The following is a 14,237-nucleotide window of genomic DNA, read 5'->3' as shown; positions in this document are numbered from 1 at the left end:
ATAACTAGTAAGTAGCACACACTAGGGTCCATCACAACCCCCTTTTAGACTGCCTTTTCGTTGTGGGATTTTTCTGCCGTTATTCCACCCAGTCTCAGTCTAAACGCTCGCCAAGGTGGAAAGGCGTAACAGAATATTACGCCTCTGAGACGCCAACGGAGGTAGTCACAGAGCTGCATCAGAGGTGAGACGAGGCAATACGCCGTGCTATCTAAACGCTCCGGTTCGCGGCATATTTTGACATGCCTTTACGCCATTGCGGCGGAAAATGGGCTATAGTTGCATGCAGTAGTGACCACCATACTACGCCACCAACAAGCATCTACTTTTAGATATAAGATTTTAGATATGTGCCATGCAGGCTTTTTAGCCACGTTTAAGCCACAAGTCGACATTCGTGATCTCCAGTAGGATGAACCCTACTGACTTTTGTCATCCTCTGAATTTTCCTCTTGAGCCATCATGTCTCAACAACAACTATTTGGTACAAACGTTCATGTCCCTCTTAGGATGAATTGTAATAACTTTGTTGATTCCCTGACTTTCCATCTAATTACATCATCGGTTTGGTTTGACTTGCAAAATGAATGACTTTCCCATCAGCCTCATCTGTATTTGATTAGTAAATGTTGGCATGGCAACACGCTAAATTAAGATGATGAGCATGGTAAACATTATACCTACTCAAGCTCAGCATGTTAGCAATGTCACAATTTAGCTGAAAGCACTGCTGTATTACAGCCTCACAGAGCCAGTAGCTCGGCTGCAATCCTCTCCAAGTATCTAAGCGAATCCTCATTGATTAACTCTGATCGTTAATGGCTGTCCTTAAAATGGACATTGTTTGGTACTTTAAGGCGCCAAAACCCTCAGTCTCCTGAGACAGTGATTTGTATGAAGGCCACTGTCTTGATGATAGGGTGTTGATAGTTTGATGGCACCATGCAGGTGAGTGTGAGAGAGAAGCCCATTGAGACTGTGCATGCAATATTGAGCAATACAAATGAACTCAACTTGATTTGAGTTGACCTGACTTGACTCGAGCCCTGTGGCCTCAGTGCTTATCCCAGTGACCATGTTTCTGTAAAAAGCCCACTTGTTTCTAAGAACCAGATTTCCCACTATGCCCTTGGGGTAATATTGTGGCCGCCATGGAGCCTCTTGATGCCCTATTGTGGTTTGCAGGTGAAGGGGAACAGATGTTGACAGGAGCCCGCTCTCCCCGAACAAGGCCCAATGCACAGAGCACTCTGTACCTGAAAGAGTGGTCTGTGATGGCTAGGTGGGGAGGGGGGCAGTAAGAGACATAGTTGGGGCATGAGAGAAGCCCATGCAAGCTGACGTAGTGTCAAAGAACATGCTTGTTTTCTCCAGGATTCACCAGATCCTAAAAGCTTTTTTTTGCCCTCATATTGATCCCGGAGCGCCTGCGGTCAGATGGGTGTTGTGGGCGAGCATGAAGGGGCTAAGAGCCCGGCCTCGAAGACGCTCCAGGGCTACTGCTCCAGATTAACTGTACACTGCTCTGGCATCCAGTTCACCTGATGTTACACTGTTAGAGACTTTTTGTTCCACATAATTATGTACATACTTTATGCTGTACCTCTCTCCTGGTTTGTCACCCTGCTCCATCAAGCAAACACTGCACCTGGCATAGTGTGTATTCAAATTAGCCATATTTTAAAGCCACAGTCTTTTGTCTTAAAAGCATTCATTTTCAGTTTGTGATTTTTAATTCTAACATACTGCATTAACCTCGCTGCGAGACATTTTGAAGCTAAAATTTGGATCAGATGGAGATAAATGTAAATGTAGAGGTGAATGTGCAGCCTATAGACTATTGTTTCACGCTCCGCTATAGATTAAACATCTTTCATACATTCTTTACAGTTCAAATGAATATAACATATGCTTTGTTTCACAGTTTTAAAAAACACTTATCACTTTATATTTAGTGTTTTCAGTACCTAGCAACCAAGCTTGTAAAAACTGTGCTTTAGAGACCATGCTGTACCTGCAGTGGCATGAGGCTCCCTGGGGTTTCTCCGGCCACCCTCATCGTCAGACTCCCCAGGAGTCAGGCCTTCTACAACCTGAAAGCTCCGTCCCTGTTTGCCCCATACATGATGGATCTGCATGGCTGCTTCACGCTCTGCCGCAATGTCCAAGTCCTGCTGGGCCAGATGGGCCCTCAGCTGTCTGATCTCAAACTGGAGACGGATGGTGTGTATGCACAGAAAAAAAGGGGGGAAAACAGCAAGTTAGGAGTGAAAAAGTGAATGTAGAAGTGGATTGTAAAATGGATGAGTGATAAGGACAGATGTGAAAAAACAATGGGGAAGGCAAAACAGAAAAGACAAGAGAGAGAACAAGGGAGAATGGAGTAACAAATTGGTTGAAAAGGTGAAGGACATGATCTGCATACATATCAACACAAGAACATCATATAAAATGATAGCAATATATCTATATATTTGTTCTCTAAACAGGGATGTGTATATATTATGATTTTCACAATTTGTCGAGTAAAATAAATGAGAAACAATAACAATCCCAGAAATGAAGAGACAAAAATAAGCTTCTTTGTACTTATACATGTCAAGGTTAATTAATGCTGAATGGATTTCAGCATCACTCCAAGTGTATCATCTCATTGTGTTGGGTAAATTGTGTGTTTCAATGATATGCAGCTGTGATGTCTCTGTGTATTGATTTCAGGTGTTTTGACCTGGAGAGTACATGCTACCCATTGACAAGAAAACATACACAGAGAAGTAAATACAAAATAAAGGAAACATAATGAAGCAGCTGTCACAAATGATACATGCACACTCTTGTTCCAACTGAAACATGTATTCTTAGTCTCCTTTTGCTTAAAAATATTAAATAAAGTATAAAGTATCACCTAAAGTGTATATCAAAATAATAAATGGAAAAATATTTCTTATATTTGTGAAGAGCAATTTGATTAACAATATTTTTTAAAGGACCTGAACAGTTACTTTATAATTATTTCTATATTTATTTATCAATTTATGATAAATGTCTGGTTTCAGACGTGAATTTAGATGGTCAATTGAAGGTTAAGTCTTTATCAGTATTTATTGTAGACTTTATCATTATTTATTGTAGGCTGCCATATGAGCTTATCAGTGTGTGTGCTAAGGATTCATAATGAATTGTGTGACAGACTGGACCTGTTTGTAAGGTAATGCTGCCCTCCTCTGGTGGGAGATGAACTGACAGTGTAATATGGGCTGATGTGGCCTAGACCATTTACCTCAACCGTTTTTTATGACTGGATGGTTTTATCCAGGATTCACTTGTAAATTAACTATAAAGCAGAATGAAATACTTCTAGAATTATGTAATACTATGGCTAGTACATACAAAACCAGTGTAAATTCGATTTTTCTGTTACAGAAAAAATTTGTTAGATCTGTAACCAACTCCAGTTGGGACGCTCATAGTGCTCCATTATTTCGGAATCTGGAGTTGTTAAGCATATATGATGTGAATACTCTTCAGATCGGCACTTTTGTTTTCCAGTTTTTCAATAATTTACTTCCCTCTTCTTTTAACAGTTTTTTTATAACCAGGTCACAGATCCATAGTCATCAGACCAGATCTGTAGATCTCCTTCACCGGCAATTTTTCAGAACAAATCTGGGACAGTTTTCTATTAGGGACAGAGGTCCAGTCGTTTGGAACAGTTTTCCAGCTACTCTACGTAAACACTCATCTTTAGCTACTTTCAAAAAATATCTTAAAATGTACCTAATTTTAAAAGCCTATGATAATGTGATAAACTGAATGTATGCTGTATTGTCTTTTTGCTTGTTAGTTACATCTTTACTTTGCTTTTTTACTTTTACTCAAATGTATTCTCATTTTTGTAAAATGACTTTGTAGTTGTTTTATCTCTTTAATTTTACTTTTGTTTGTCTTTTTTTTCTTTTACTTTATTTTCTTTACCTTATTGTATTTTAATGTCAGGTGGACATCCTTAATAAGCCCTTCGGGGTTTCTTTTGTCCCACCCGTGCATCTATGTATGTCTATGCAAATCTTTTTGCCTTTTTTTTAAATCTTGTTTATTTGCACAAATAAAAACTAAACTAAACTAAACTAAACTATCTTTAAAGTGTTGTTCTACTTAGTCACTGTCATTTACGACTACCATCAAGCAAGACTGAGGTGGTGAACAGAATCCAGTAGTGATTCAAACAGAAACACATTTCAAAAGTGGAAGGAAGTGTAGAAACATTTCAGCAACATGTTCCACTTCCCCCCTTTACAATCATGTCATACAAAAAATGTATAGTTGCATAAAATGTAATAAAAAGGCATTTCACAAAAATGTCATAATATAATGCCATAAAAATTCCCAGCACAATATTTCCTAAAATGTTATTAAGTATGCTATAAATATGTCATAGAATAATATGTCATACAAAATGCCATAGTATATCATACAATGTAAAATAAATTGACTGTGATGTCATAACACTGTCAGAGTAATTAAAAATGTAAGTAACTAAGAACTTTAGTATATCATGTCATAAAATGCTTTCTTTTCCAAATGAAAGACTTCTAGAATTGTGTAATACTTTTCTAGAAAGTAGAACTACTTCAAGGTTATTGGTGTGTGCTGTGCATCAGGACCCACATACTGTTTTGATTGGATTTGCACGTGAATCATTTATTTGTTTTTCTCTTGTTAGCTTTCAGGTTAACTTTGTGCATGTATGGGGAAATGCAGTGTGGCTGCAGGGTTAAGAAGGAGGTGTTTTGGTACTCACAGCCTGTTCCTGGCAGATCTGAGTGAGACGCTCCAGCTGCTCCTCTCTCACAGCCTTGGTCTTCTCGCACTGCTGAATCTCCAATTCCATCTCAACTTTGACTTGTAGCACATACGCTGACATAGAAGAGGGAGGGGAGAGGAGGGAGTTTTAAAAGAACATCAAATATATTTTTTGATGTCTACATAAGTACATGTAATGGAAAGGATTGCCAGATGTTTTAGGAGACATCAAGACTTAGAAAGTGAGAAAACGTTCTTCAGTAAGACAGCTGTTGGAGGTATTTGTTGTAAAATACATCAAGAACATCAAGGTCAAAGGTCATGGTTGGTGGAGCATTTGGCCTTTGCTTCATACATGTCCATCATCACATGAGCGAACCGCAACTAGTAACCCTATACCTGTAATGAATGAATTTTGCAAGGTGCTGGAAATGTTGCACAGGGATCTTGTTTCACGCTGACTTGAGGGTGTCACAACGTTTTAGGAGATTTTCAGCCCATATTGACACTGAACATCCAGCTGCACTGGATTTAAAAAATATTTACTGGGTTAACTTTGTCTGTATAACATCTACATAAACTAAAATAAAAATCCTGTGTTCAGATAATGGGGTCCATTGGGATACCATGGACAGGGATTTTAAATGGGCAATGTATAATTATTGTTGTTTAATTTACTTTATGGGACGCTTGTGCATAATCAGCAGCTAATTTGCAGTTTATCACAATTTTTATCTTGACTTTGATTGTCTGGAAGAATTTTCTAAAATGTCAAAGTCACCTTATTTAAGCAAAACATAGTTATCATGTCTTCCTGGTGCAGTACACAACATTTTGATGTATATGGCAGTGTAAAGGCCAGTGAAAATGAGTTAAACCAAACTGCTCTTGTAAGAAAAAGCACACAGCAACAAAAATGAGGCTTATAGACTGTTGAAATGTGGTAATCAACCTTTAAATGATGCTCAAACGCTACCTTGCGTGCCAATATGGAAATCATTCTAGATGTATAGCCTTGATGGTCACATTGTTATTACATTATAGTGCTGAAGTGTTGCCAGCATACTTTGACCCGCTTTCAATCACTTGCTTCTTTCCTGTGATGTCTCTCATCAAATTCATCAACATCAACATTTTCTTTTACACAAAACTATAACTGACTAATAATGTCTTAACTCATTCTGATACATCAAACACTTCGATCTCATTTTGATCAATCAATAACATCTTTCAATCTGACTGCACACTTTATTTTTACATGACACACTTTCTGGAACAGGTCGGGAAGGCGTACCTAAAAAAAGGAGAGCACATTTGGATACCTGTTGTCATCACTGGTGGCAGACAGTCACACCTCATTGTGATCACATTTGTAAGACAGCGACATGACATCACACATGGCAATGCTATGTATCCTGATGGGGAATGTTGCTATGGGCAACATAAAGAGGTGAAATACAATCAGTAATGATACTCATCTGATTCCAATATCTCTGTCGTTGTTGTGATTGTGGATCTGAACTGTTATGAGACTCAACGCCTTTCTGGTACTGAGGGGGCAGCGAAAAGCACACAGCCATCGCCACATGCTCCGCGCAGCTATTTATAGTCATGTTGGCACACGCACGTCGCAAAGTGGGGACATCAGATGGGGTCAGTCCAGTCAGAATTCAAACAGGCATGAAACGCTCGATTGCAGGTTCATTATTTAGCAACACAATATACAGGGATAATATATGTGTGCTCCTGCATATTGTATTTGTGTCAGTATGTATGAGAAGCCGCCTAGGCCAAAAGTAAATTCTTAACTTGCACATACAGTATATACCAGTACTTACACATGCATGCATACTCATACTCTGCATACACCTTCATATATACATGCAAAAGCAGTATATACATGCATATTATATACTCAACACCAAGCTACTCTAGCTGTCATAAAGTACACTTCTATTTCCCTATAACACATAACATTTTTTATGCTACTTCTGGGGCTCCATATTTAGAAGACGGACTTGGAAGCTAATCAAAACAATAAAAATGACTTTCTCATAGTTTGTGCCTGTGTGCACGTTCACGACTAGTCATCATTGCTATAGCGTTGTGGTATGGATACACACACACGCACACATGTGCATGCCTGTATTTATGTATGTAAATGCATACATACAGGTATATATGTGTGCGCATGAGTATGCATGTGCAAGAATTAAAATATACAGTGATGATATCAACGCTAAAGGACCTTTGATGCAATCTAGTGTGTGTGTGTGTGTGTGTGTGTGTGTGTGTGTGTGTGTGTGTGTGTGTGCGTTACTGACAGCATCTGGCAGCACGTGTATACCAGTGTAATTCACACCACGACTTCACAGAGGATAACGAGAGGCCCTGCTCCACTGTTCACACAGACCTGCGTGTGTGACTTGCATTACATAGCAACCTACAAAATACTGTTTCACTGCATTTCAAACTGAAGTAGGCCTTTGCATGGATCACCTATCTGTTTATGAATATTGTGTTATTTTATAAATTGTCTGTTTAAATCATTACGACTAGCACTAGAATTGTTTTATTATCTTGATATGTATTTGAAGATGGAAAGGAAGACATTGAATTTGTTTTTGATCACCTATTTTCTACATCTTTAGGAGGTTGACATATCACTCTGCAAATAAATTATGCTTACTAGTACTTACAAATTCTGCTGCAGTACACTCGTTTGTATTTCCACTCCCGTCGGACTGACAAAAACATCGCTGCTTCATACATCAAGCTAATTCTGCGAGAGACTCCATCCCTCTCCTGCGATAAACAAGCTGGTCCCTCAGCTGTACATGGGGGGGTTTGAGTGTGATTTTTACCCTCTGAGGTGTGTTGCCACCTGCCTAACAAGCAAACTCAATCACTCACAAATATCAAACCCAACAGGTTGAGGTGTGAGGCAGGAAAATCACGAGGCCATTCCCTGGCAAGCCAACACCACCGCTGCATGACAAGAAGCAGGAATCATGCTCCTGCTGAAGGTGCTTCACCGGAGGAAATCAATGATGTTGAAACTTGTATTGTAATGATTCCTTAAATGATTCATCATGTCATTATGATGTGTCCCTTTTAGTTCCATATATTTCAACAATGTACTCATGTGTGATTAAGATTCTGGACTATAACACCAACCTGAAATCCACCAAGACAGAAATGTCCATAGGATCTTATCCTGTTTAAAATATAATTTAAAATAAAAACGAAATGAATAAGAAACAAAAAAAAGAATGTTTAAGTATCCCTCATTGAGCCTGACATGAACAAGTCGAACACTGAGTTCCTGTGTGGTTTGTGTGCAGCTGATTCTGTATGCAGTCAGCGTATGGTGACGGTGACCTCCGAACAGATATCGAACTGGTCTGCATTAGCATAGGGGAGAACAACCACTATATTCATTATGGCCCCTCTGAATCTACTTAACCATCCCCTTACAATCAATACAAGTTAGAGTAGCAAAGTGGCAGCAATTCACTATGAAGGATGATCAATAGATATATTGCTCTGAATAGTAAATAATTTGTATAATCTTGGAGAGAATGGGGTCACTTAGCTCTTTCAAGGCGAGCTGGTTTTTATACATCTATGTAAACTTAGGTATAGATTGATAGTCTTTAAGTTGCTCCACAAAACTACTCAGTCTCAAATAAAGGTCTCTTCATAAGACATCTTTGATGGACACATGGGTTTTTTTTAGCCTGCCTCACCATCAATGATCCTCTTGACCCTCCAGATACGTAGAGTGATGATGAGGCTGATGGCGTCCCATGGGCTGCTTGGCCCATTGGCCACCGTAGAGGCCACCATGGGGGCCAGGGACAGCACAATGACAGCGCCATCAAAAACCTGAGGTTGCACACACAAGCGCATACAAAATTCAAATATGTGCAAACATTGCTTTGTTGTAAGTGTGTTACCACAAATTCTGAACAGTAGGAACTGTAGGAGCAAAGATTAAAAATAATATCTGATACTGACAAAAAATGGAAACCTGGTCATCAAGATCCGTTTCTAAACACACAACGATAGCACTGACCTCAACTTTGTTCTCTATATAGTCCCAGATCCCAAGCACTACGATTCTGAAGACAGTCTAAGACAGACGGACAGATAGACAGACAGACAGACAGAGAGAGAGATAAAAGGCATTAAAATAGATAGGTGAGGGAGTGTGCTGATACATATAAAAAGCTCTTGTGATATTCTTAGTCTTTTGAGATGTCAGCACATCCAACACCCTTTGTCAAGATGTGTGAACATGGACTAGGAACTGAGAAGAGGCCTGTGGGGGACCATTTTCTTCTTTAAAATTCTTCTTTGAAAAAGAATAACTATGTATATATACACTAATGTACATATATATATATATATATATATATATATATATATATATATATATATATATATGTATATATGTATATATATATATATATATATAACTGTTTTAGATCAGTGTAAAATACGTTATGAAAGCTATGAAATTGTAAACATGCACACGTACAGAACAATAATACTAATTTGACACTTCATCGAAATATCACAAAGACAGAAAACCTTCCTTTTTACAAGCATGTATAGTTAGTTATTTAATAAAGCTATTATTATATCTGTGGCCATCTCTGAACCCAGCTCCTCGGTCTAGATAGGCTTTTGGGGGCAAAGGGGCTTTATTTCTATTTTATTGCCAACGTGAAACGCAAATGGCTCCAGCTGTCAACATCTCAACAGTGACTACACAGCCGAATCACCAACTAATCCTAAAATGGGCAATTGTTGGGTACCTGGGTAATGCAGTAGAAACATGATTGGTCACTACTGCTGTGACTACAAACGGAAACCAGAGCACTTCCTACACCAAAATCTACAATAAATAACACAACATATGTAACCCAATCGCCTATCAAATTTCATATTGTGCAGTGCATATGCTGCCGGTTGTGGGACCCTTTGTTGAGCAGGGCCATTGATTTACACTCCAATTAGCATGTGTCATGCATGACTGGCCCCTGCTAATCCATCATCCAGAGCGCGTGTTGGACAACAAAAGCTGGTGTCAAGTGAGAAGTGCAGGGACTCCGCCCACACGTTTGAATCCTGTTTTCCGATTGGTGCAGAGGGGCCAGCTGTTGATATGCTATACATCTATCTAACACCATTCCCAGATGACTCTTCTTCTGTGATGTCAGGTGTTTGGATGGATCGTATCACTGTAACCCCATCCCTAGTGCTCATTACGCTCAGCTTTAATTATTGCTCCTGCTGGCTCAGTGGTAATTAATGTTTGGTTTAGGGCATTGGGGCTGAGGCTGTCAGTGTAATTGGTTTGCACCGGAGTGGAGGCCTGTGGGCTAAATTCTTCCTTCTCCATTTTGTTTTTCCACAATTCTAAAGTAATGATAAGACATTATCTTTATCAAACAGTGACAAACAATGGCTCAAATTTGATTAAGAGTAATTACAATTGTGCTTCATGCAACAGATATTTCACCTGCCATCCAGCCTTAAGGTAGCATTTCTGAAGCTAAAACTAAATCCTGAGTAGAAGATGAAGGAAAATAAATGGCAGCCACATAATCTGGTTCCCTTAGGCCTGTACCTGGTTTGCATTGCTATAGTTTATAATCTAGTAAAGCTCAGTTTAATTAAATTATGAATTAAAAAGAAACGTGACAAGTAGTTCAAACATCAGGATTTTTGTCCCCATGAAGAACTCCTGTGGCAATATAACATCATGCAAGACACCAAGAGCAGGCAGATAGAAAAACAACAGACTAACTTGAGAACAAAATATGACTGCACAATTATTTAATGTATGGTGGTAACTGAAATAAGTTTATGGACAACAATATACTTGTCTTACCTCTGAAAAGAAGAGTGACAGGATTATAAGGCTGATCCAGTGGATAATGCTGGCAAATTGGAAAGCATTGGAAACTATTGAGAGAACAAACACGCACAAATGTTAACATGTAAAGTTTTAAAGAGGAGCAAACAAGAAACGACACAAGGAAGGAAGGGGTTCCTATATCTACAAGTTGAGGAAATTCATTTAAAAATAATAATTGTATACATTTCTAAATTTCTAAATTCCTATCTGAGCTTGTATCTTGTAGAAGGATGTGTTCAATGAAAATATTATTTACATTCAGATTTCAAGAAGGTCTAGCACAAAGAAAAGAAATATTCACTTCCATGCCTGAATTAATTTTGAATTACCAAGCCTGCTAATCCATCCCTCTATGCATTCCCTCACTCACGCCCTACAGTATAGCCCACTCCACTGTTTGTCTTGCAGGAGTGGCAGCTGACAAAGAACTGGATTACAATAGATCTGTCTGTAACTGGAGTCCTGCCATCCACAGCGAGACGCAGGTATCATCGGAGCTGGATGCTGGCCAGTAATCGATGGGAACTTGTGCCTGCTGCAAAAGACTTGGTTCATTATCACCTTTCTCCATCACAGCCGTTTACCGTCCAGCACCACTGGCTCCTCTGTGAGTGGCACGACTACACACACACACACACACACACAGCCGTGATGGAAAGGGAGGACACTAAATGCACACGCCTGAATAAATCACAGAGCTGTTGTGGTGATTTGTACACAAGTAACGGATCGTCAGAAATGAATCTTTGTAAACCGCACTGTCAATATACTGTATAGTAATAGAATGAGGGTCAAAATTCTAAATAACACTCATTTAGATGTTATGATTGGCACCTTAATCCATATACAGTCATTTCCAGGGGCAGTTTAGAGTCTACTAATATTTACACAATTTAGATAACACAAGCTCAGTGGTGGAAGAAATAACTGCTAACAACTCATAGTCATCCCAAACGTGAAACTGGGCTCCAAGCCAAATAATCATTTAATACTTATCTGTATATTGTATTATATGAAATGATATCCATCCATCCATTTTCTACCGCTAATCCTGTATTTAGGGTCACGGGGGGCTGGAGCCGATCCCAGCTGTCATTGGGCGAAGGCAGGGTACACTCTGGACAGGACGCCAGTCTATCGCAGGGCCGACATGTAGAGACAAACAACCATTCACTCTCACATTCACACCTACGGGCAATTTAGAGTCATCAATCAACCTATCCCCATCTTGCATGTCTTTGGACTGTGGGAGGAAGCCGGAGAACCCGGAGAGAACCCACGCTTACACGGGGAGAACATGCAAACTCCACACAGAAGGAACCCGGGCCGACCCGGGAATTGAACCCAGGACCCTCTTGCTGTGAGGGGAGAGTGCTACCCACCGTGCAGCCCTATGAAATTATATTTAGATTAAATTGTTTTTACATCAAAATATGAATCTGGAAAGTAACCAGTAGGCTACCTACAATTGTAAAAAAAAAATATATATATATATATATATATATATATATATATATATATATATATATATATATATATATGGTAGAGTAAAAAGGTACAATATTAGAAGCGTAAATAAATTGAAAATATTCAAAAATTTTATTGATTTAAGTACAGTTCTTTTTTTAAATAAGGAACTTTTTTCAGCAATATTTTCTTCCTCATATCTCATTGTGTCAACCAGGACAAGGTGTAACCTCTAAACTAAACGCTTAAGACTGTACCCGCATAGCAGCAGAAAATGATAGGAATAATGAGATTACGAATAATTACACACATTTCAGATGTTTGAAAATAAATACTCTTCATCACCCACAGTGCAGGAGAAGCACCAGTAGAGTGAGTCAAGATTCAGTGAAATGCTCGAGGACACCACAGCGTTTTACTCCCCACTGCTCCTGCATGCTGCTCTGCGCCTCCTAGGTGTTTTCATGAACGTCACACAGTGCATTGCTGGAGAGGGATATGCATACACGAAACCTCCCCCTTGATAAAATAAAGGTGAAAATAGGAGAAATAAATAAGGAGCCATGCATTCCATTTACATTGTAGGAGTTTGGTGTCTATGAGCAGCTCCAAAGACAGGAAAAGCACCACCAGGATGACGCAGGCCACCAGGATACAGTTGAAGCCAGCACTGAGCAGACAGACCTGCCACAGGGCCACCCGGCGACCGCAGCAGGGCTTTAACCAGTTGGACCTAAAGACAGAAAACACACAAAAATAGGTAGATTTAAAAAAAAATATGAAGTTGATTTGTATCAGTATGGGATACTCTATTTCAAGACTGTATCATTCACAAAAGAATAAAAAAGGCATGACAGGTCATAAAAGTAAGCCGATTTAAATAGTCATTCATATTCCATAGCCACAAATGTAATGATTTAGAATCAATATATTGCCTCTAAACAAAGTACAACCAAAGGCAAATCATTTGACTTACATACGAGGCTGTGACATTGGAATAATGAATGATCTTCCAGGAGAGTCTGTTTAAACTGGCACCGTTGACTGAAGCTTGCATTGATTCCCAGTACGCGTGCATGCTGAGCAATATTTCAACGGTTTGCCTTTGATATTTGAACTCCCTGACGTGGCCAACAGAGGGTGGTAGTTTACATTTATGAAAGGAGATATCTGTTTAATCCCAGCAAAATTTGGTGCTGATGGCCAGAGCAAAGGGGAAAGGAAGTGTGGTCAGAGACAGCATTGACAGAGAAAGGGACAGTGAAGCTCTGTGAACTAGTGACTCAACCAGCACCTGTAGTTGTGACCGGAATAATGATGGACTCCTTTTTACATGGCAATGAAGGGAGTCACTGTAAAGGATGCTGCTTAGAGGGAAAGAGTTCACATTCAACAAAATCAGTGACCTGAGTCACAACTAAAATACATACATATCAATGTTATCATTTAATTAGATTTTGATCTATGGGATATGTTTTTTCAATCAACTGCATTAGGTAGCCTGACTGCCTTTAATATTATTTAATAAAATATAAGGTGAATTTTTAAGACAAAAACGGTACTATGAGAATCCAGCATTTAGGTCATTTCTGGCAAGATGACTCAATACTATTTTGAAATAGTGGTGATACAGACCAGCTACTACAAGGGCTGACAGTAGGAGATGAGAGAAACAATGCTTCTTACCAGCACTCCAGCTGGAGTGGAAAGTTGGCTGTGCCCACTACCTTTCCCTTCTCCCCATGCACTGGCATGGAGGAGACAGACGTTGGCAGAGCATTTCTCTCCTCTGACCATGTCTTCATTCCTTGGCGTGGTGCTAATATGAGCTGCGACGGAGGGAGTTTTTTTTCCCCAACATGGCTTCAAATCTGACTACGCTGCACTCACTATGGAACAATCTGGATATTTATCCGTCTTAATACCAGTCATAGCCCATTAAATCACATCGCGTTCTCACTTTAAAACTGCTGGATGGAGGTGCGTTCTGTCTTTGAAATTAGTTTTCGTGAGAGCCGCGTCTGAATGAGACCATGCA

The 14,237-nt window shown here is 39.4% G+C and overlaps 1 protein-coding gene across 1 annotated transcript in view; it reads right to left on the bottom strand.

Annotated features, from left to right (window-relative positions):
* The window catches only part of LOC311010522 (transmembrane protein 266-like), a 42,464-nt gene that overhangs the window by 4,074 nt on the left and 24,153 nt on the right, over window positions 1–14,237 (bottom strand). Inside the window, exons 4-9 of the mRNA XM_084005044.1 lie at window positions 12,778–12,932; window positions 10,706–10,779; window positions 8,882–8,938; window positions 8,553–8,691; window positions 4,802–4,917; window positions 2,015–2,210 (exon numbers count right to left, since the gene is read on the bottom strand). Of these exons, the coding sequence (XP_083861170.1) occupies window positions 2,015–2,210; window positions 4,802–4,917; window positions 8,553–8,691; window positions 8,882–8,938; window positions 10,706–10,779; window positions 12,778–12,932 (737 nt within the window). The remainder of the gene's footprint in view (window positions 1–2,014; window positions 2,211–4,801; window positions 4,918–8,552; window positions 8,692–8,881; window positions 8,939–10,705; window positions 10,780–12,777; window positions 12,933–14,237) is intronic.

This window comes from Eutrigla gurnardus (assembly GCF_963514095.1).
Source record: "Eutrigla gurnardus genome assembly, chromosome: 1".
Classification (NCBI taxonomy): Eukaryota; Metazoa; Chordata; class Actinopteri; order Perciformes; family Triglidae; genus Eutrigla; species Eutrigla gurnardus.
This window is presented reverse-complemented; position numbering and strand designations above follow the sequence as displayed.